We start from the raw sequence: 23914 nt of genomic DNA, 5'->3' as shown, positions 1-23914 counted from the left end.
AGTATTTGGTTGCAATTAGAAAACAGTTATATACATATACTCTTTTCTTGTTACACAATCTTCAAAAAATGTTATTTTTCCTCTTTAAATGTATAGATTTATTCAGTAAGACATGTAGTAGGTATGGGCCTTTGTTTGTGGGTAGTTTTTATTTTTTTTAATTATTCAATCTTTTTACTTTCAATGACTCATCTCAACTAATGACAACTTTCAACTGTATCATTTCTCTTGTCCTTCCTGCCCCATACCTAGTCATGCTAGTGGGAACACATGGGTCTTCTGTTCCTCAACATTGATGCTACCTGGGACCATTACAGGGTCCTTTCACCCCAATCTCATCCCCTTACCAACCATAAATTCTCAAGCTCTTTGCTGCCTCAAGAGATTTGTGGCCCTCCTTTGAAGCCTGTCAAGCTCTCCCTAGAGTTCCTTGATGGGAGATGTCACTTATGTTTTTCATACTGGTTAATGAATAAAGCACTGTTGGCCAATAGGAAAGCAAGATAGGTGGGACTAGGAGACAAGGAGGAAAGGGGAAGTAGTAAGGAGGGGTCAACATGGAGAGTCTGGAGAGAGCAGGATGCCAGCCGACTCTCCAGTAAGATGAGACCACGTGGAAATAACTTAGATTAACAGAAATGGGTTAATACTTAAGACAGAGCTAGCCGATAAGAAACTAGTACCTGGACAACAGCATTATATCAAATACAGAGTGTCTGTGTGTTAATTGGGGCTGGCATGGCGGCAGGACAAGACCAGCGGAGGGCGGAAAAAACTACTCCTTACAGCCCCTCATATGTCAGCCATACTTCTTACGTTGGCTGGTTGTGTGTCACGCCATTGGCCTCTACCTCTGAAGGCTGCCCCCCATACTCTGCTGTTTTTGATCAAAACTTTAAGTCTATTTACAAGTAATGCATCACATTTACTATAGCTACCAATACAGAAAGATTTATATCTGTCATGTGTTTTCTGTATGCCTTGATTCTTATATGATTACTTTCCTTAGCATGACATAGACTTCATTAGATATGACCTCTCTTTCCTTGTTGCTTCTTTTACGACATATTATTTCAGTTACTTTCTAAGTAGTCTCCCCCAAACTATAATCCACAGCTTAACTTAGAACAATCTAGATCAAAGTAATGTCAACTTGATTTTAGCAGTATAGAAAACTTCACTCCCATGCACTTTCCTTCATACAGTTGCATTGAGATTGCATCTTTGCCCTATATTGAAAGTTTGTTTTTTTTAACATATGAAAGACTCACCAGTGAAGTTTTATAGTTATTGCTCTCTGCTTTGTGTTTTTAAATAAAATGTGAGAAAACAGGTGTTAAAAATGAAAAATAATTCATCTTTGCCATTGTCACTTTATTTTTTCTTGTGACTCACAGTACTCCAGGGATTTCAAGTCACCATCTAATGTGACTACGTCCTTTTAATATTTGTTAAAGAGAATCTCTTTTAGTGATGGAAGACTCTGGAAGTATTTGATTATTTTGGAACTCTTTATCTTTCATCCCTGGCCGGTAGTTCCAGTGGATATAGAATCCTTGGGTCATGGTCTTTTTCTTTCATCTTAATGAAAACATCCCACGTCTTTCTGGTATTATAGTTTTGGGTGAAAAGTTGTGTGTTAATTTTTATTTGTGTATCCCTTGTGCTCAATTTCCTGTTGCTCATTTTTACAATTTCCTCTTTGTCTTTGGCTCTTAAAAGTCTTGTTATGATGTGTTTGGAAGTAAACCTTTTTGTATTTTTCTTAGTCAGAATCCGTATAAAATGTTAAGTATACAGATTAGTGTTGTTAATTCCCATATGGGGAGTTTGGGACCATTTCATCTTCAAACATCCTTTCATTATCTACATCTTCTTTTTCATTACTCCCATCAGATTTCATGGCTTTAAATGGGATGCATCGTCCTGTGATGACTAAAGTCTTATCACAAGACCTGGCCCTCCAGACACATTTAACTGCCACCTTGACTTCTGTTTTGTAAATTTCTAACTGGCATCTCAAATGTATAGGGGACCAGAACAGAACCCTCCTATGTCTTATTAGCAACTCTTCCCACCACCTGCTCAAACCAAAACCTGATTTCTCTTTCTCTTGATTACCTATACCAAGAATTACCTCTAAATTACATCACTCATCTATTGCCTTCTCTCCATTTTCAGGTACTGCTCTTTTCCCTCCATCAGACTCTACACAGGGGATTCATTAACAACTCCGTTTTAAGGGTCTTTCCTCTAGAAATTAAAGTTTGGGAAGTCTGAAGTGAGCCTCAGAAATTTGAACCCTTATAAACACTTCCCATGAGTTTCTGATGATTGACAGGCATGAATAGCCTCTGGTCTGTGTAAACTGAGGCTTGGCATGAATAAGTATGTTCCCAAGTGTCTCACCACAGTGGGGTTTGGAGAGTTGAGTTAAGGGATGAAGTCATCCCAGGTAACAACTGAAAGAGCTTAGGTATGGGAACAGAGCAGCCAGCCAACCATGTCCCCTATTCTGTCTGCCAGTGGCCCGGTACCGTGTGACTGTATGCACAGGGGAACTTGAAGGTGCAGGAACTGATGCCAATGTCTACCTCTGCCTCTATGGCGATGTTGGGGACACAGGGGAGCGACTACTTTACAACTGCAGGAATAACACGGACCTGTTTGAGAAAGGCAATGTAAGTTGCAGTGATGAGCCTCCCTCCTCCCTGTCCACCCCTGCTTTGTCCTCCTGTCTTCCCTGTTCTCTCAAAGTAGAGCTGGCAGCTGGTGTCAGAGCCTCAGCAATGAGATAAGATCTCTGTGAGTGAGGGGAGCGTGGTCTAGGGACTCCAGGTAGAAGCCACTTGAAGGACACAGAAATATCTGGTTCATTGCATCCTTGAGAAAATTTGGCTGTCATTTACTAACACTGATGGTAGCTACAAGACTCCTAGTATTATGCAGCTAGAAGCTGGAGAGCTCCCATAGAGAAACTGTGGTCTCCTATCCACCCCTCAGGTTCAGGAGGATGTTGGGCATCTCAAGCATGTCCTAGAGGACCCAGGCTGGGAGAAAATAGAAGACAATACACATTTTCTATTAGGCATGGTCACTAGGGGCAACTTGTTCATATTTTTTCCTTTCTTCCTTCCCTCTTCTTTCTTTCCTTCCTTCCATCTTTCTTCTTCCTTCCTTCCTTCCTTCCTTCCTTCCTTTCTTTCCTTCCTTTCTTTCTTTCTAAACCAAGAAAACACTAAACATAGATGTGAGGTCTATTGATAGCCACAATACAATGTGTTAGGCATTCCCCTGTGTTACCACAACCATGTGTGGTTCATCTGAGCCAAGGGGCTGAGAAGCAGTGAGGGAAGTATAAAATAGGTCTAGGGAAGGTTAGCCTTAGGCCACTCACTGCACTCTCCTACCCATACTTTCCTTGTATCTAAAAGGAGGGAAAAGACTCCTACCTGTGACTGGCTACTGTGGAGTTTATGGAGGACAGGTGTACTGCACAGGGGTCAGACATGCTTCACGAGACACAATAGATGCCCAGTAAAGGGTCATTGTTCCAGTGATGTGAACTTGGTGGAAGGGATTTGTAGGTTCTGTGCTCTGAGCCAACCCAAGGATGGGCATACGAAGGTTGTGTCGTAAAGCCCTTCTGAGCAGGAGGTTGTAGGTAGGCTGTGGTCCTGGCGAGGAGTAAGGAGGCTATGGTTGCATGCATTTTATATTTCTGATCCCTGCAGTAACGTGTGTGCACCCATGAAAGAATTGTCGCTCTTCTCTGCCTTCAGGCTTCTGTTGGGTCACGGGGGAGCCACTATCTACATGACTTTGCTGCCTTTTCTTTCCCAAAGGCTGACGAGTTTACCATTGAGTCTGTCACTATGAGGAAGGTGAGGCGAGTGAGGATCAGACACGATGGCAGAGGCGCGGGCAGTGGCTGGTACCTGGACAGGGTGCTGGTGAGAGAGGAAGGGCAGCCCGAGAGCGACAACGTCGAGTTCCCCTGCCTCAGGTACGCGTGTCCTTTGCCTTCCTTTCTCCCGCTGGAGAAACACTCGGCCCTCTTACGTGGAACAGTAAGAAAAACCGCGGCTCAGGGTGGGAGTTGGTGAAACAAAGAAGACGTTGGCAGGAGTTGTGTAGAGCCGAGTCTCACATTCTGCCCCGCCTAGTGCCAACATGATGGTTTTTCTCATGAAAACCAAACCAAACGACAACAAACCCTGACATTTCCTTAATTTAAGCAATTCGTTAGGGGATTAGTCAGATGTAGAATGAAATATGGACACATAGGCTGGTTGCCTGTCTGCTCCATCCGTGGCAAGCAATATCCCACCCATCTCTCCTGCAGGCTCTGTGACTATGGGAGCCCTCAGTGACCTTAGGAAGACAGAGAAAGGGAAAGCCCCAATGGTTCAATGTAAGGGACTGTAGGTAGCAATGTGTGGTTTCCAAATCCTCTACCACCGATGCTTAGGGTGAAGCCGTGAATCTTTGTGTCTTGAAGTCTCTGCTCTATCTCTCCGATGTTCCGAACCACAGCCCAAAGCCTACATAAATGAACAGCATTAGTGTTAGCTCATACAAGCTGACTACACGGTCCCTGGGGAGTGGGAGCCCTTGGGACTTGGGTATGAAATAAGTAAGAAGAGACAGGAAAGCATGGTGCTGTCCCATTGGCTCAGGAGGCCTGAGCGGCGTGCCGGAGGGGCAGGGAGGAGGTGGTGCCTTGGTTTCCATTATGAGCCGAAGGCTCTGGCTAACCTTTATAGGCTCGCATGTTGGTTTGAACGCATTAATGACAAACCCAATTCACCAATACTGCATAGGTGTAACATCAAGGAAAGTAAAATAAAAAGCTTACCCTTGGTACCATTTAACCTAGAGAGAGCCCAGTTTGAATTTTTACGTCTCCCTCTTGGTATCTTCTGTTGTTCCAGTCTGTTGTGTGAGTTTGGATCTGCCTGCCTAGATACTGTTTTGTGAACTTGTCTGCTCTTGGCTCTGTGTGTGTACGTCCCTAGCAAAGGGCTTTGCTATCTCTTTATTCCACAACACAGAAAGCATCACTTGGGGGGGGGGGGAGGAATAAGGGACACAGGTTTACAAGGGATTAAGTCATTTATTCAAGGGGACCCAGATTACAAGTAAACATAACCAAGCCATATCCAAATGCTATTTCCCACATTTACAGTGGATATACATCTTATAAGGTTGCTTTCAGCCTATTTTCTGTTTTCAGCAAATAATTATCATAATATATACACACACATAAACTCACACGCCTTACTCTTGGGTCAGGGGTATAGAAGAATTGATAATTCCAGATTACAGCTATGCATAGCTTAGGTCCTAAAAGCTAATGGGAAATCCAAGGCAAGTAAGGTCAGTTGTTACATTAATTTCTTAAAGGTAAATTAAACAAAAGAGCTGTACCCAAAGGACAGCAGTCTTAAGTGACCTCAGGCTGTGAAATCAGCCCTGCCTGTGAGGGTCAGCAAAAGTTCCAGTCTTTTAGAATGTAAGTGATATTTTTATTATAATATTGAATATTGCATCATTACAGGCTTAGAAAGCTCTACCATCCAGGATCATGAAGGGTTGGGCTTTGAAGACAAACACCAAGGCATAAATACGGAGAGATGTGGCCAAGACAGAAATGTCTTGGTCTCTGCAATTTTCTACCGCAAAGCTCTTAAAGTTTTCCAACTCAAGGTCCCTTTTTGCCCAAGAAATTTGTATGTGACCCTGGGTGTCTAGGGCAATAAAATGAGCTATACAAAGTAAACATTTACATATAATAAATCATAAAGAAATGTTATAAGACATCTCTTTGATATATGAATAATTTTATCATTTATTAGAAACGAAATAAAAAATTTTAATTAATTAGCTGTTTTGCTAATGAGGTGGGCATATTTTTACAGAAGAAGTTAAATACTGGCTGAATATTTGATTCTGCAGGATATAGAGTGCTTTCAATATTTTTCAGAATTGACAGGTATCTTGATTTTCTAACTGTCACTGGTGATAACTCTGCTTTGCACATGTAGATAACAAAAACGGCAGAAAGATGTTTGGGATCATTTCAGAAAATTGTTGAAAATTCAGCTTTAATCCTAAGGCGACACTCATTTGCTAATCTTTTAAGTCAAACTCAAGTCAGAAACTCAACAACGATTATAAAAACTAAATATTCTAGCACAATAAAATACAGAACTATACTATTTTGATAATGGTAGGAAAATACTAAAGGACATGGTGTTCCATGATGAAACAAGTATGTTTCTAGAAGAGCAGAAAAAATTGTATATACAACGTACAAACATTGTAATCCGTACCACGGGATGGTCTTGAATCCAGGGCCAAAGAGCTTCAGGGTACATTAGTGTTACATGTGGCAACATGTGCAGGGAAGGTGTGTGTGCTGTGTGCTCAGAGCGCAGGCAAGCCCTGCCAGCCCGGGTTTATCACCCTCTTTTCTTTAGCTAAGCTTGCACTGTGTGCATCAGAACCACTCTCCTGCTGCCTGAATTTCACAGCTCCCACATTCATGCCCCACGGTTTAAGAAGCCAGAGCCTAAAGAACAATGATTGGCACTGGGTTACAAGCCAGCCTCCATATATATCATGCTTGCACATAGGTTCATTTCTCAGGCTTGGCCCCTGTGTTCTAAGGGAAAGGTGCCTTGCAGGTGGATATTCCCCATTTCTCCCTCTGGGGCACAGGCAACAGAGGGCTGGAGACACTTTCCAGTATGACACATTGATGAGGCATAGACACCAACCCTGAGCCCTGAAAACCACAGACTTCCCTTTCCCTGAGGTAAATCTCATCCATCTTTGAAGATTCCAGCTTTACTTCCTCCTCTCGAGTTCTCCTTTCTCTAAATTCTTATAGCACTTCCTTTGCCCAACCCTACCCTCAGTGTCTCATTTAGTCTACCCTCTTGGTCACACTGTAGGCTTTCAGCAGCCTGAGCTGTGTTACCTTACTGTCCTCTCTTTCTGGTTTCTCCCACATAGAGCCCTTGTCACAGTGCCACACACAGTTGACCCTGAGAAGATGTGTTTGACAACAACAATGGCCTTTCATCACGACTCTGTGGGCTGGCCTTGCCCATCCTCATTTTCCAGCACCCCTGTCTCTCACTCGATGCATTCTGTCTACACAGACCTTTCAGCAGCTCTTGGACTTCCATCCCAGGAAATGTTTTTCCCTTGGGATGTTCCTCTCTCTTTCCCTGGCTAGCATCTTGTCATCTTTCCAATCTCAGCCAACAGTCAGCCTTCTCCAGAAAGTCTTCCTCTGGTCTGGGTTGAAACACATCGCTAGGACATCTCAAGGACCCACTTTCAAAACTCTGGGCCTCCTGGTGACTCTGCACGAAGGACATGATGGTTGGAGTGTCTGCCTGTTCCACTCAAGGAACTAATGCCCTACCCCATTTCTCTCTAGGTGGCTGGACAAGGATAAGGATGATGGACAGCTGGTCCGTGAGTTGCTACCCAGTGACAGCAATGCAACTCTCAAGAGTGAGTTGTCCCAATGGCCAGGTGATGGGTTTCCCTGAGCATGACAGTTGCTTTTCCTCAGTCCTTCGAAGAAGATACAGCATCTTCACTTTATTTCATGAAAGCAACACAGGGTGGTGGAGAAAAGAGGCATTGATGGAAGTCTGGAAACTTCTCCTATGCCTGTGCTTCAAGCATGACCATGATGTTAGGCCCTGCATGAATAAGAGTCAACAGAGCGAAAAAGCAGTAGTGTCAGCTGATGGCAGCAAGGACAGGGACAGACATGCATTTTAAGGGGTTGTTGAGTGAGGATTTTTAAACTGCTGAGCGTTGTCCTGGAGCCCTGGAGTTTCCCTTACTAATGATATGTGTTCAGATGCTGTGGTCCAATCACAAGCTCTAGTTAATGCGTAAAAGAGACATACCACCAGAGTCCAACAATACAGCATCAGCAGAGCTAACGTTGTCCGTTTGTCTGATGGAGAAACCAAGGCCTAGAAGCCACAAATACTAATATTTACCTTTATTAAGGTCAGATCGTACAGTCGAACCAGAGCATCTAGTGTAAGGCCCAGCATTATGGAGCCTAAGAACTGGGAAGGAGCTCAAGAGGGGAGTTCACCCATGTTTATGATAAGAAGAGGACACTCCATGACCAGAACACTCAGGCCTATGGCTGCCGATGGAACTGGGATCAGTTCCCGGACCATCTCTGCCTTAGGTCGCTGTTCTTCCCACTGTAGCAGGCTCCCCTTTCTCCATGTAGACAGAGCCCACCCCCTGCTCTCCTAGTGGGGACTTGGAAAGGTTTATGTAGGAAAGAACATAAGGAAGAAGTCTTCTGGTTCCTGCTCTTTCAGTAGAAAAGCGATCTGTTCCTCCCAGTGCCTGTGGATGACCCTGGCTAGCTCAGTTGGTGGAGGATGAGACTCTTAATCTCAGGGTCATGGGTTCGTGCCCCACATTGGGCACCATTTTGTTATGAGCACTTTCCCTCCAGCCTGGTCCCACAGCTGCATCAGCCCCAAATAATACACAGAGATGCTGTATTAGATATAAAGCTGTTGGCCTGTTACTAGCTTTTCTTATTGGCTAGCTCTGTCTTAAATATCAACCCATTTCTATTAATCTAAGTGTTTTCACGTGGTCTTATCAGAGAGAGGGTCTGGGCCTCTTCTCTCAAGTCCCTACATCTTCACTCTCCTCTACTACATCTCCCAGAATCCTCCTTGTCTCCTAGTCCTGCCCATCTTGCTTTCCTATTGGCCAACAAGGCTTTATTCATTAACCAATAAGAGAAACACATTTACAGAATGACATCTCCCATCATCCCAAGCTGATCTGACAGGTGGCTGCAGATGGCCCCAGGTGTAGGGTATCAGCTTACATTCTCCAGACTACATCCCAGTAGAAAGACCCTAACAGGGCAATGAGTGGCAGGCCTTTAACACTCTCTTCTTTGTTTAAGAAACACACCTTGGCGCTTGCCTACCTGGACAACTAGAGCTTGGCTAGTGTTATCCCATGACTCACCGTTTCCTCTGGGGTTCTTTATCCTTGCACACAGGCTGATGCAGAGATTTCTGGGAGATAAAATGAGACAACATTGCATGACATCCTATTAGGGGAGGGAGCAGCTTCTAAATACATGCCAAGATTTTACTCCTGGTGGTGACTTTGTTGTCATCAACCAGTTCATGTTAAACACATGACCTTTTGAGCTCTACATCCCTTGCCTATAAGGTTGGGATGAGAGTACTTAGCAATAATGTGCTAAGTACCGGAAAGCTCTATTGCTGTTGGTGATGGTTCCTCACCCATCAGAACCTGAATCAGAGGATGGAGACATTGTGACACCTGGAATGTGGCTGTTCTTGTCCAAAACTTACATTCACAGCACATTTATCTACTACACAACAGGAAGAGGTAGAACCCTGGTTTTATAGATGAGCGGGCTCCATAGAGATGGCGGGAGCCCCTACAACCAGTTACAGTATCCAGGATCCAGGCTCAGAGGTTCTGACTCCTAGTCTGGGTCTTCCTTGGCTGAAGATTGGCCCCTCCTTTCCAACCTTCGCTCCTTGTTGTACGACCTACACTAACTCCCCGTCTCTCTCTGCTTGGCATGCTCAGACTTTCGCTATCACATCAGTGTGAAGACCGGGGATGTCTCTGGGGCCAGCACAGATTCCAGGGTGTACATCAAGCTCTATGGAGAGAAATCTGACACCATCAAGCAGGTTCTTCTTGTGTCAGACAACAACCTGAAAGACTACTTTGAACGTGGCCGAGTAGATGAGTTCACACTGGAGACCCTGAACATTGGAACTGTAAGTTTCTGTTGCAGAGTCAAGTGACATTGTGTCATCATGTCCCCACATTGGTCCACACGTGTCCACTTACACATCTGCCCTGATGTGCATGTGGGTGAGCCCGTATTTAAGGGAAAGAATTGCACATTAGGGGTTGCTTGTGAGGTACTTGGTTTCTCCCACGGCCAGAGCAGCTGCAGAGACAAGAGCAGTATTTATGCTTCTAGAACATTTTGAGCTGTAATACACATTTGTGGTAACTTTACCCCCAACGTTTTCACCTCCATTCCAGGATTAGTGTAGACGGCATACGAGGAGGGGACACTGGGTTCAGGGAAGAGAACGAGAGGAGGAAGAACCAACATTTCTCAATTCCAGATCTGAGTGCACTTCATGTCACGCGATGAGCCCTGGGTTGGGGCATGCCCTTTGCAACCTCATGATCCCCGCCCCTCCTCTCCTGTGGGCTTCCTCCTCTTTCAGGTGCCCGGGGCCCTCTTGTCTCGTCATTCTGTACTCTAGGGAAAGATCTGTGGCAGTCATTTACCCCTGAGGTGAAGGATTTCTGGGTGCCTGGGGGAGGGGTTGACGGTGGAAGGCCATGGAGACTTGTCTTCATGCTGGTGAGACTCTCTTCGTGAACAGTGTGGCCAAGAGCTTGGAGCCTAGCATTTGCACTGATTTGCCACGTGCAACCCGTTCCCAATGGTGGAGATGCCATGGGGATTATTAGTAGTATTTTATATGTTACCAGCACCCACACACTTATAGTCAGGGCCTGGTATACACTGCTGAACAATTACTGCGCCTCCAGTCCAAGGGGATGTAGACCTGGGGACAGTCCTTGTCTTCGGGGGTTCCCAGTCACGTCAAACAGCACACACTTGCCCTTTTCCTGCCTCTCCCGGAAACCTCGACAGTCCCAGCTGTGCAGACCAACAATGGCGCCCTCCTCAGCCTCGGACAGCTCCCGGCGTTATAAACTGAGCTGGTTTTCTTCTAGCAGTTTCAGGGGTCCGTGCTCCGTATGCTCAGCTGTGACATCTGTGACAATGTTTCTTCAACAGCGGCAAAGAGGCCCTTATTATGTGTGAAAGCAAAAGCCAGGGCTTGAGTGGACAGTTTTCTCAATGTGGGCTTTGGGCACCAGACATAGGTAGCCCCCTGCCTCAACCTTTGCAGAGAAAAGCTCAGGGCTGGAGGTCATCTGCTAATCCCACGTAATGTTAAAATCAACCAGTACACAGCATTTCCACAAAAAATAAAAGCTGTTCAAACCCCGAGAGAGCAAACGCACACCATGGTGATTGATGGTGGGACCCTCATCCCTGTTACTGTGTCAAACAGCAAAGCGCGTGACTATAGACTGTCAATGGACAGAGAACAATGTTCCTCATCAAGAGTAAGAGGAGGATTAGATACAGAACCACCATGCCGGGAGAGCTTGTCTGCAAATTCTGTCACTCTACCGGAAGGGAATGACAAGGCAATGCGGGAAATGGGCACAGTATTGGATAACTTCCAGTCAACCCGACGTGAAGCAGCAGCAGTTGTCAGGCCCGTAGAACGCTTTACTGCTCCTGCAGCTACGGGTTACAGGAGTTTTAAAGTACCCAACAGATTCCAAAGTTCTTGCCAACTCTGCAGGCTTCATGCTTCTCACAGCTGAGCATGGGAGTGAGTTCCTGCGAGGAGGAGGGGGCGGGGCCTCTGGGCAGGAAAGGGCCGCCTCGGTAGCGGTAGCAGCCTCCAGATTCCTGATTGCTGCTCAGGTGGCATCAGGGTCTTCTCCCAAGGCACCCGAGGTCCCAGTTGAGGGGAGATTTTTTTTTCGGAGATGGAGGTGTAGGCTTGACTATGTCTGCACACTGCTGTTCACACACCTTCCCTGGGGTTTCCTTGCAGATCAACAGGCTGGTGATTGGGCACGACAGCACAGGCATGCATGCAGGCTGGTTCCTGGGCAGCGTCCAGATTCGTGTGCCTCGCCAAGGCAAGCAGTACACTTTCCCCGCCAACCGCTGGCTGGATAAGAACCAGGCTGATGGGCGGCTGGAGGTGGAGCTTTACCCCAGCGAGGTCGTGGAGATCCAGAAACGTATGGATGGCACTGGGTGGGCCCTCCACACCTCAGCATTTGTTCCCTGGTTCAGTGAGGGAGGGGGAATGATGAAGTCAGAGGAAGGAGGGGACAAAGGAAGGGAGGCAGGCCACGCGGTGACTGAGTCTTGTCTCCCTTTGTGGGGGCCGGGGTCAGGGTTCCATGGCCATCTTCATGGGAGTTCTCCTAGGAAGCAACACAGAGCTGAGGCAGCTGTCCTTCAGTCAGAAAGAGATGTGCTTCCTGAGCAAACATGGCCACCTGGGTTAGCTCCCCAGCACTTACTAAAGAGCTCAGTGTGACCTACACTTCTGCAATGCCTGTGCTGAATGAATGGGTCACAGAGAGGAGATAAGTAGATCTCTGGAGCTCGATGACCGGGTAGTCAACTGGCTAAGTTGATAAGCTAAAATTTCCATGAAAGACACAGTCTCAAAAAATTAAGGTGGAGAGTGATAAAAGTTGACACTCCATGTACATACACACACACACACATAAACATACACATATATACCTAAACACACATACACACACACACACATATATATATATATACACATACACACACACAGAGATAAACATACGCATATATACCCAAACACACACACACACACACACACACATAAATATACATACACACACACACATAAACATACACATATATACCTAATCACACATACACACACACATATATATACACACATACACACACACAGAGATAAACATACGCATATATACCCAAACACACATACACACACATATACACACAAGTACACGCATACACACATGCATAGACAAGCACATATATACACATTTACACACATATACACACAAACACATATATACACACAAACATACACACACACACATACACACCTAGCTTTACCAAAAAGAAACCCCGGTACTGTCCTCTACCAAGATTTAGAGAACTCATACCAATTGGCACCTGGTGCCATAGCCCTTTAGGGAGAAACATCTACTCCATTTGCAATGATGTCTACTGCTACCTACCAACAAGTTTTCCACCACCCTCTAACACCTTGGTAAATATAATTTCAAAATATGCACAGCTTTCTGTGCAGGACATGTGTTGATATGTTCTGAAGAGTGCCCATATTTAAATGTGCACTGTCTTTGCAAGCTCTTGTCCTTTCTTACAATGAAGAAGAAAAAAATGCAGCTTTTGCTTCTCCGTGCCCTGTGGTATCTGCCCAGTAGATTTTTGTTGCTGCAATGAAGTTTTGCAATTGTATAGTAGTAGTCTACAGTGTTATAGATTACATAATGTGAGACGAACGCAGACTAATTGGCTTGTAGCGCTATACTGCAGAGGTTCAGGAGTAAAGTGCTGGTATCTGGCGAGGGCCCTCTTGATGTGTTCTAGCATGTCAGATAGGGACAGAAAGAAGGGGACACACACAGTCGCAGCCAGAAGGGTTGAGTCCTCATGGCCGGATCACTTCTTAAGCCTCTACATCTTCTTACAGCAATTAGATTTCAATATGAGTCTTACAGGGAACAGACATTAAAACTATAGCAGGCAGGCAGATGATGGAGAGTACCAGCTGCTCCAGGAAGTCCCCCTCTCTCCTGGCCTCTAAGGACACATGTGATGCAGTGGATACCTAGATGTAACAGTCCATTGCATAGCTTTGCCATTTGCACAGCCTACTCAATTCCTTTGCAGAATGTTGGCTTACTGTGTTGGGGAGGTTAGAGTAGATGATGCCTGTGAAGGATCAGGCTCAGCAGGTGGGCTTGGGCAGCACATGTGGGCGGGCTGGGGGAATGTTTGTTGCTGTCACTGCTGCTATTTCTAAATGCCCCGTTTCTCCCATCTCTGTTCACCCAGTGGTGCACTATGAGATTGAGACGTGGACCGGGGATGTGGGTGGCGCCGGCACCACTTCCCGAGTCTTTGTGCAGATCTATGGCGAAGATGGAAAGACGGAGATTCTCTTCCTCTCCAGCCGCTCCAAAGTGTTCGACCGGGCATCCAAGGACGTATTCCAGGTGTGTGGGAGAGAGGCAATGGGCTGCCAGCACAGGGCTGGTGGTCACTATGGTGGTGCCTTGGGCGCTCATCTCCTCATGGGGCACCCACTGGATAGTAGGCTGCCTCCTCGGGCTGAGTGGGAGATGCCACCTTGGGCCTCCGATTGATGGTGGGGCAGGACTTTAAAGAGTCAGACATCAGGGTGCTCAGGAGAACCAGACACACCTCGGTCCCTCTTCCTGAGAATGTGGGACCCATGGTACAGTGACAATGACTCTGAGGCTGAGGATGAGCCACTGTGCCCCAGGCCCACGGGAAGAGAGACCCCGAATGATGTTTTTTGTCCTTAAAAGGAACTCGAGGCTTGTATCAATCTCTTTTCTCATTACTGTGAAAATCGGCTTAAGGGCGGAGGGGTTTATTTCAGTTTATGGTTTGGGAATGACAGGGCCCATCGTGACAAAGGAGTCCTGGTGGCAGGAGTGTGGGGCAGCTGTCACATTGCATCTGTGGTGACAAAGTAGAGAGCAACAAGGAACGTGGCTGGGCAATGGAGCCTTGAGGCCTCTGCTAGCGCCTCAGTCCCTTCAACAGGGCCTGGCCCCTTAAGGTCCCACAACTTTCAGTGCCACCAGCTGAAGATGACTGGGTGTTCAGGACACCCAGTCCTGTGGGCATCGTTTCCTATTCAAGTCACAGCACCACCCTAGAGCACCTAGGTGGCAGGGTAGGAGCAGGGGCAATAAGTCCTGGCCTCTTGAATTCAAGAGTCTGGTAAACCAAGGTTGTGTGATTGGGAAGGGTGGGGACCTAAAATGGAGGGATCACATGAAGATGCTGTGTGTGTGTGTGTGTGTGTGTGTGTGTGTGTGTGTGTGTGTGTGTGTGTGTTTTCAAGGCAAGGTTTCTCTGTGTAGTCGTGGCTCTGTCCTGGAACTCACTCTATAGACCAGGCTGGCCTCGAACTCACAGACCCCACCCCACCCCGGGCCTCTGCCTCCCAGTGCTGGGATGACTCTGTGTGTTTTAAGGTACTAGTGAGGCCCAGAATTGTGAACAGGTTGGAGCTGTGAGGGAGCTGCATGAGCAAAGATGTGGAAAGAAGAGAGGGTGACAGTGACCAAAACGGGGAGGTTCACTCCACAGGACTTAGAAAGAAATGCCTTTCCTTAAGCCCCGGGAAGGGCCAGGCAGAGTGGGACTTGCAAGCTTCTGAGTGGGAGCCCAGGCCTCCCTACGCTGCAGCAGCTCGGCACTGGGGTAGGCTGGGATGGTGGCAGGGGCCATGCCAGCCACTGCCCCGCACTTTGCACAGCTGGAAGCGGCAGATGTGGGTGAGATCTACAAGATCCGGCTGGGACACACAGGCGAGGGCTTTGGGCCCAGCTGGTTCGTGGACACCGTGTGGCTGCGGCACCTGGTGGTGCAGGAGGCGAACCTGACGCCCGAGGAAGAGGCCCGGAAGAGGAAGGAGAAAGACAAGCTGCGGCAGCTGCTAAAGAAGGAGAGGCTGAAGGCCAAGTTGCAGAGGAAGAAGAAGAAAAAGAAGAAAGGCAGTGACGAGGAGGACGAGGGCGACGAGGAAGAAGAGTCCTCATCGGAAGAGTCCTCATCGGAAGAGGAAGAAGAGGAGGAGACAGAGGAGGAGGAGGAAGAGGAGGAGTTTGGGCCGGGGATGCAGGAGGTGATCCAACAGTACAAGTTCGAAGCCAACCGATGGCTGGCCCGGGGCAAGGAGGACAATGAACTCGTCGTGGAATTGGTCCCAGTGGGCCGGCCCGGTCCTGAGCGTAAGCCTGGAAAAGAAAGGGGGGAGGGCGTTTGTCCCCTAAAGGGACAGGGAAGGGGAAGAGTGAGCCAATGTCCCTCAGGCAGAGACTGAGAAGGTGGGGACCCACCGCGGCTCATAAATAGCTCTCCTCACCTACACATGGAAAGCAACCATTGACCGCTCTGTTTGGAGCTCAGTGCCACCCTTGGCCTGTGCCTCTCAAAGGGAAATTGTTGGCTTTGGGAGGGACTCTCACACATCTTGATATGTCTTAATATGGAGATAAGGCAGAAGGGTTGCCTAGGACCAGTGGCTCTTGGTTTCACGGCAACTGCAAGCCATGGATGGGAGGAGGGTAAGCTGGTACTGCCATAGCTATAGAATCTTCCTGATTCCAGGGTCGACCTGGCTCCAAGGGCCTGGGCTACTGCTCCGTCTTGTGGCCCTAGTGTTCTCAATGCTGTGTCTTCCTGTGTCTCTCCAGCCAACACCTACGAGGTCCAGGTGATCACAGGGAACGTGCCCAAGGCTGGCACTGATGCCAACGTCTACCTGACCATCTATGGTGAGGAATACGGGGACACAGGGGAGCGGCCCCTGAAGAAATCAGACAAGTCCAACAAGTTTGAGCAGGGCCAGGTAGGGCGAGAGCTTTCTGGCCCCTGGGTGGGTGAGAGAACATTTTGCCCACAGCAATCTCAGCCAGTATCATGTCCGGTGTGTGTCTGACAGGGTGTTGCATTCAGACCAGTGAGACCTGTCTGCAGCTACCCTTCTGTAGGCACCAGTATTTTGTGGAGAATTGTGAAAAGACAACAGGCAGTTCCCTGCAAGGGAATTCCATAAGCTAGTTGGTTCTCATCAAGTGAGTTGTGAAAGTTAAAAAAAATAGATTAGTTTATATTTTTTGTATGAGTATTTTGCTTGCATATATGTGTCTTTGCACTATGTAAGTTCAATCCCCACAAAGGTCTGAAGACGGCATTGGGTCTCCTGGGACGGGAGTTATAGGCAGCTGTAAACTACCGTGTGGGTGCTGGGAATCAAATCTTAGTCTTTTAAAGGAGGGATAAATGCTCTCAACTGCCGAGCCATTTCTCCAGCCCCTGAGTTTAAGGCCAGCCTTGACTATATAGTGAGACTCGGCACTCAGGGAAGGTTTGGTGGACAGGGATGACTTAATTTGGACAGGTAAGTCTGGTGTAGCTGTGTGACAGGAACAGAGAGTTTCCCACCATGATCTTGAAAGTGTGGCTGCGAAGCCCAGACCTTCTTCTGGGAAAGGGAAACCATGAATGAAGTGTGTGCAACTCACCCATCTAAGAGAAAGGGAAAGACATGAAAAAGAAAGCTGCTCTCTTGTCCTTCAAGGTTTTGCAAAATCCCCTGTCCTCCTTCCCCTCACCCTCTTATTCTTGCCCCTCTCTCCAGAACAGCAAGGGACAGTGAATCAAATCCACTAAAATACTTTCCAGCTCATGAGTTATTTCTAACCCTTCAGCATCCCTCCCATGATTCAATACTGGCTTTTATTTCTGCATCTCAGTGCATTACCTTGGAAAGTTATAGCCATTATATTCCTGGACTGGGGCATTACTGTAGAGGATAGACTGGTAGAGTTGCTGCATAGGACTGACCGCATGTTAGATAAGAGCAGCCATGTGCCGTGTAACGTTATAGCTGATAGTGATTGGCATGTGTGATGTGGGCCCCTAGGAATATATTACCTAGTGACCTTGAGCCTTCTCAGTTTGTGTAAACACACACTGTGATCTTTACATACTGACAAAACTTACCTAGCAACATGTCCTTCAGAACGTTATCCCTAGTCTTAAGTGCCCATGATTGTATTGTGTTGAAGTTAACAGAAGTTTGATCATTGCATGATGATGTTAAAGAGAATGTCCTTGTTATTAGGGATCCAAATTGAAATATTTAGGGGTAAAGGATCATAGTATTTACCACCTGCTTTAAACTAACCCGGGGGGAAAAAAAGACAAAGAAAATAAAAGCATATGAGAGAGACAAAATGGAGTAATACAACTAATGTTGCAGGTGGAGGCTGCATCTAAGAGGAGGCGGGCCATGGTTATCTCTATTTTTGCAAGGTTTCTAAAGGTTTGAAATCTTTTTTTAAAATAAAGAGTTTTTAAAAGGTACATCTAGAAGACCCCATCCACTTACTGGGTCTCCGATTTATCTCCTTCCTCTGATGCACATGGCGACCCAGAAGTCTGTGGGCCACAGAATACACCGCTCACATCCCATTCACTTCCCCCCAGCTCACTAGGCTTCTCTTCAGCCTCTCTCAAGGCCACCATCTTTCTCCTACCTCCACCTTCTTTGATACAGTGCAACTGAGGAGACACCCTTGTAAGCCGGTTATAAAGCAACGGTGTAAGAACCCGGCATCGCCGTGTACACCAGTAACCATAGCTCTTGGGAAGCGGAGCCAGGAGCATGACAAGTTGAAGATGAACCTAATTTACTTGCAGAGCTCAAAACCTACATCAAAGCATACAGCGAACACCAGACTGAGGAGCTGCATTTCCCACACCCTACCTCTGGTTGCTATGGGTTTTATGGTCTTCTTTGGGTGCTTGAGAGACTAGAGCTGAAGGCAAGGGTGAGGGGCATGTGTTGCCCCTCTGAGTCATGCTTTCTCTACTCCTAGACAGATACCTTCACCATCTATGCCATTGACCTTGGGGCTCTGACCAAGATTCGGATTCGCCATGATAACACAGGCAACAGGCCAGGCTGGTTCCTGGATAGAGTGGACATTACCGACATGAATAATGAGATCACGTGAGTGGGACTTGAGGGATGAACAAATGGTTATGCCTGGCACTAAACCAGAGGGCCAGGTACTAGGAGGTGATGTCTGAGGGTGAGGGTGGGTTGGCCGAGGCCAGGATGACCATAAAGGAATCAGGGTGAGCATTGCCTCTCCCCTCTTCCTCCCAGAGGTTCTTGCTCTATCAGATAACAGTCCTGTAGAACATCCACTTCAGCATCTCATCCACAACTCTTCATGGAGAAATCAACTTAGGGCACCTGGTTTTAATGCTCTGGGGGCCAGAAACCAGCACCATTTTCTACGAGGGATACATAGAAAACATTTCCAGCTTTGAACATCATTTGATCTCTGTAGAAGGCTCTCAACTGGAAAAGTACAAATTGAGCCTTAGCTGACCACAGGTTTAATCTCAGCACTCAGGAGGCAGAGGCAGATAGATCTCTGTGAGTTCAAGGCCAGCTTGGTCTATATAGCAAGTTCTAGGCCATCAGAGCTACATAGTAAGACCTTGTCTCAAAACAAAACAACAAAAAGGCAACTTTAAATAACACTGAAATGAGAATGGGGCTGTGTTATGAGTAGTTTTTTCCTGATGACCTGGGCCCAGAGCCGCGCCAGCCCCAAATAACACACAGACTCTGTATTTGATATAATGCTGTTGGGCAGGTACTAATTTCTTATCGTCTATCTCTGTCTTAATGATTAACCCATTTCTATTAATCTAAGTATTTCCTCTTAAATATTAACCCATTTCTATTAATCTAAGTATTTCCACGTGGTATCATCTTACCCAGGAGTGAGGTTGGCATCTGCTCTCTCCCGTCTCTCCATGTTGACTCCTCCCTACTACTTCCTGGAATCCTCCTTGTCTCCTAATCCCGCCTATCTTGCTTTCCTATTGGCCATCAGTGCTTTATTCATTGACCAATAAGAGAAACATATTTACAGAATGACATCTCCCATCAGGGCTGTGTATCGATCAAACTTCATCTGTGGACACTGAAATTTGAATTTCATGACAAGATGCTATTGCTCTACTTTTTCTCCTTATCAAGATGCAAAGTCCACAATTAGCTTGATGTATGTAAGTGGATGGTGGGCTGGACTTATACCTGTTGGAGACTCGTAGTTACCTCCTGGCCTAGGCTGGGAAGAAAGTGTTTGATCCTCTTCATAGATGAAGGAACATTTGTCCCCTGGGAGGTTAAGCCCTGGCCCCATGTCTTAGGATTTTTATTGCTGTGAGGAGACTCCATGACCATGGCAACTCTTATAAAGAAAACATTTAATTAGGGCAGCTGTCTTACAGTTTCAGAGATACAGTCCATTACCACCATGGCATGGAACATGGTGTGCAGGCAGATGTGGTATTGGAATTGAGAGTCCTACATCTTACAGTCAACAGGATATAGACTGTTACACTGAAGGAAGCTTGAGAAAAGAGACCTCAGAGTCCACCCCCACAGTGACACACTTGCTCCAACAGGGCCACACTGCCTAATAATGGCAGTTCCTTTGGGAGACATTTTCTTCCAAACCTCCACATTCCACCTCCTGGTCCCCAAAGGCTATAACCACATAATAAAGAAAAAAAAATACATTCAGGCCAAGTCCTCATAGTCTATAAGAATCTCAAACTTGTTTCAAAGACCAAAATCTCTCCTGAGACGCGTGTAATCTCTTTACTGTAACTCTCCTGTAAAAATCAAAAAGTAGATCATATGCTTCCAACATAAAATGTGCAGAATACACATTACCATTCCAAAATTCTGGGAAGGGAGCATAAGGAGGAAATATGGGACCAAAGCAAGACCAAAAACCAGCTGGGCAAACTCCAAACTCTTCATTTCCATGTCTGGTGTCAAAACACTCTTCAGATCTCCAATCCCTTTCAGGCTTGACTGCACACACTTCTCTCTCTTGGGCTGGTCCCAGTCCCTGTGAGCAGCTCTCCTTGGCAGGTGTGCTCTGGCATCTCTAACATCGTGGGGTCCCCAACGCAATCCAGGCTTCAACTTTACAGCTTCAATCAATAGCCTCTCTTCTAGGCCTCCATTCAGGGGCATTCCTGACACATGGCAGGCCTCAGAAACTTTATTCCATAATTCCTTTCTTCTCTCCTTAACTCTAAAACCAGAACTACATGGCGGAAACTGTCAAGTTCTGCTGCTTACTAGGCTGGAACATGCCCCGCTTGTTCAAATTACATTTTCACCAGTTTTTCGCCCTTCAGTGCCTAAGCTTGGCTGTCCTGAAACTTGCTCTATAGACCAGGATGGCCACGGACTCAATGATCCACCAGGCTCTGCCTTCCCGGTGCTAGAATTAAAGGTGTGTCCCACCACACCATACTCTAAGTTACTCTTCAGTTCCTTTTCGTAAATTGGAAACTTAGCTGGGTGGGATCTTGCCCTGAGATCACCACTCCTTTTAATCCAGTTCCTAATCCATTTATCTCCTTGAACAGAATATTTATCTTGATTCCACTTTTTTGTGCCCTTTATTTCCCTCAAGTATTTTTCCTTGCTCAGTTACATACCTTCTTTAGATATGTAATTACCACTAATATCCACGTGACAGAGTATATGCTAGGTTGTTTTAAGATTTCTTCTGCCAGTGGAATTAATCCAAAACTCTTCACTTTGGGTTCAGCAAACTCTTTGGACAAGGGCAAAAGGCAGCCACTTTCTTCACTAAAACATCACAAGAATGATCTCAAGGCAACATACTAAAATCCTTCTTTTCTGAAACCTCTTGAGTGAGCTCCTGCATAGTTTAAATAACTCTTAGAACCTATGTTGTCTACGTTCCTTCTAGTATGACCCATTAAGAACTGCTTAAAGCATTACACTCTTTCTTAACCCAAAATAAAAAGTCCTAATTCTTCCAAATAAACACATGACCGGGCCTATCACAGCAATACCCCACTCCTGGTACCGACTTCTGTCTTAGTTAGGGTTTTTATTGCTGTGAAGAGACACCATGGCCACAGCAACTCTTATAAAGACATTTAATTGGGGTGACTCACTTATAGTTTAAGAGGTTCAGTCCACTATCCTCATGACAGGGAGCATGTCACGCAGGCAGACATGATGCTGGAGCTTAGAGTCTTACATCTCGCAGGCAACAGGAAGTTAACTGTCACACTAAGGGAAGCTTGAGCAAACTAGACCTCAAAGCCCGCTCCCACAGTGACACACTTTCTCCGACAAGGCCACCTCCTAGCAGTGCCACTCCCTTTTGGGGACACTTTCTTTCAAGCCACCACACCCTAGAACGAGCTGGTGCCAGAGCAGGGCCTAGATTCCAGACCACTGATATGAACTGTGGTGTGTTTCCTACCACAAGAATTCAGTGGTGACTGTCAAACCCTAGGTCTGGACTGGTGTCAGGACTGCTGAAGGTCTGACAATATGTGACATTTAATAAGCACTTAATAAACAAATATCTGTTGGATACATTTCTTGGCCTGTAGCCTGCTGTGTTGTAGACCATGTCCTCTCCTTGAGCCAAGCTCCATACAGGACAGAGGGTAACAGAGCTCACCCTATCCCCACCAAACTTTCCAGGTCATTTTAAGGGGGCCTGATGTACACCTCACAGATAACTCAGTTTCCTGGCTGCCAAAGCCATCCTGTGATGGGGTCCTCTGCCTAACTCATGCTAAGCTTGTGGCGGCATCTGGTTTCACCAGTGGACTTTCTGTGGTGGCCGCATCCTACGGACATTGCTTCACATACATCTGCACCCCTGAAGCCACTGGCACATGCTGCTACCTCCTGTCATCTCCTCTTCTAACAAACTGGCTTGGTGACACTGCCCTGGTTACTTCCCAAGATTCCCTGCAAGCGAAAAAGGACAGAACAGCCGAGAGACAGCCTGGAAAGCCGTGCCCAGCTTCCCCTCCAGCTCAGTCAGGGTTAGTTACTCTGTTCTGTTGATTTGACATTTCTGGTCCAGCCCAACAATTTAAAAATTATTGTAGCTTTGTAATCTATTTGAATGTCTGTCAGCACTTGTCCTCTTTCATTATCGTGTAAGAATATTAGCTATTCTTACCTTTTCCAAATCAAGACATTAAGTGATTTAGGAAAAAGAAAAAAAAAAAGCTCCTCTTGGGAGTTTGATTGCTCTGCCATTAAATGAATATGTGGGGAATTGTATATTTAGAAATTAAAGTGCCACCCCCTGGGTACATTTCCTCTTTGCCCAACTGTTTCTTTGTGCATCTCAGTAATTTGCAAGAATTTTCTGCTCTGAACGGCTAGGGCTTCTGGTCATGTCTACGTCCAGGCAGAGCAGGTCTCTGTTGTCCTTGGGGGGGAAGGTCTCTCACCTCACCTCACTGGTCTTCCCTTCCTTCCACGCCTTGCCATCCTGCCCCATGTTTTTCTGTGCATGTTTGTCCATTGTTAGTAAGAAGCCCTCTTCAGTGAGGGTCTGTAATGAGCTGGCTTCAACAGCCTTCACACTGATGATGAATACACCTTGGTCTTGGAGAAAAAGAAAAATTCTCATCAGTCCAGAAGACAGAATCACAACAACAGATCTCCTAGAAACACTGCTAGCCTCTAGAGGTTCCGGGGCCTTCCTTGGCTCTCTCAGCCTTCACAACCTCCTGACTTGCCGCCTGATGTCACCCAGACCAGAATCCTGTACGCCTTGGCCCTTAAACTACAGAGGCTCCTGTCTTAAACAGGATGAACACAAGCATGTGCTTCCTGGCGTCTATAGTCTGTCCATTCTGGTCCCAGCCTGCCCTGCCCCACACCCACACACCTCCATTTTGCTAAGTTCATGCTATTCCAAACAAAAATGGATCTTCCTGGAGCCTTTGCGTTCCTCTCTTCTTGGCATTCCACCCTCAGAGATCCCTGTGCCTGTGATTAGGCCATGCTGTGCTGCATCATAGATCCCTGGCATGACCTCTCTACTGTTTTCTCTGGATCCCGTTCTATCTGACCTATTTAGTCATTATCATTTCTCAGCAGTGGCACATGTAAGAAATTACTTCCTCTCTGTTGTCACTATTGTGTTTCCCCAGAACCCAGAAGAAAGCTTGGCTGAGTGATGGTCAAGTTCAAAGTTCCTGCGTTCTAGGCTGGGGCTATCGCCATCAGTGCCGGCGGCAGCAGCAGCATCTGCTACTTACACTTAATGTTGTCCTGTTGTTACTTTACACACAAAACTGGGAAATACCGTCTATTTACTCATGTGTTTGGGACATTCACTGTACGCCAAGCTGTATACTTAGTCCCCTTCTTGCTTTTAAAGCAAAGCAGCGTCTCACTAAGTTACCTAGACTTCTGATCCTCCTACATCAGTCATTCTGGTAGAGCAGATTACAGGTTCAGTGCCTCAGGCTCTGCTACTATTTATACTTAAGGATGCTTGAGTGTGCAATTTTTATTTTCAAGTAAGA

General features: G+C 46.4%; 1 protein-coding gene across 1 annotated transcript in view; it reads left to right on the top strand.

The window, feature by feature from the left end:
* Positions 1 to 23914, top strand: part of Loxhd1 (lipoxygenase homology PLAT domains 1) — a 139591-nt gene that overhangs the window by 56016 nt on the left and 59661 nt on the right. The window contains exons 13-21 of the mRNA XM_051202111.1: positions 2527 to 2681; positions 3846 to 4006; positions 7454 to 7530; positions 9646 to 9842; positions 11730 to 11922; positions 13778 to 13938; positions 15237 to 15711; positions 16177 to 16331; positions 18367 to 18500. Coding sequence (XP_051058068.1) covers positions 2527 to 2681; positions 3846 to 4006; positions 7454 to 7530; positions 9646 to 9842; positions 11730 to 11922; positions 13778 to 13938; positions 15237 to 15711; positions 16177 to 16331; positions 18367 to 18500 — 1708 coding nt within the window. The remainder of the gene's footprint in view (positions 1 to 2526; positions 2682 to 3845; positions 4007 to 7453; positions 7531 to 9645; positions 9843 to 11729; positions 11923 to 13777; positions 13939 to 15236; positions 15712 to 16176; positions 16332 to 18366; positions 18501 to 23914) is intronic.

The sequence above is a fragment of the Phodopus roborovskii genome, unplaced genomic scaffold (genome assembly GCF_943737965.1).
Source record: "Phodopus roborovskii unplaced genomic scaffold, PHOROB, whole genome shotgun sequence".
Taxonomy (NCBI): Eukaryota; Metazoa; Chordata; class Mammalia; order Rodentia; family Cricetidae; genus Phodopus; species Phodopus roborovskii.
The sequence above is the reverse complement of the archived record's forward strand: the minus strand, read 5'-3'. Positions and strand labels throughout refer to the sequence as shown.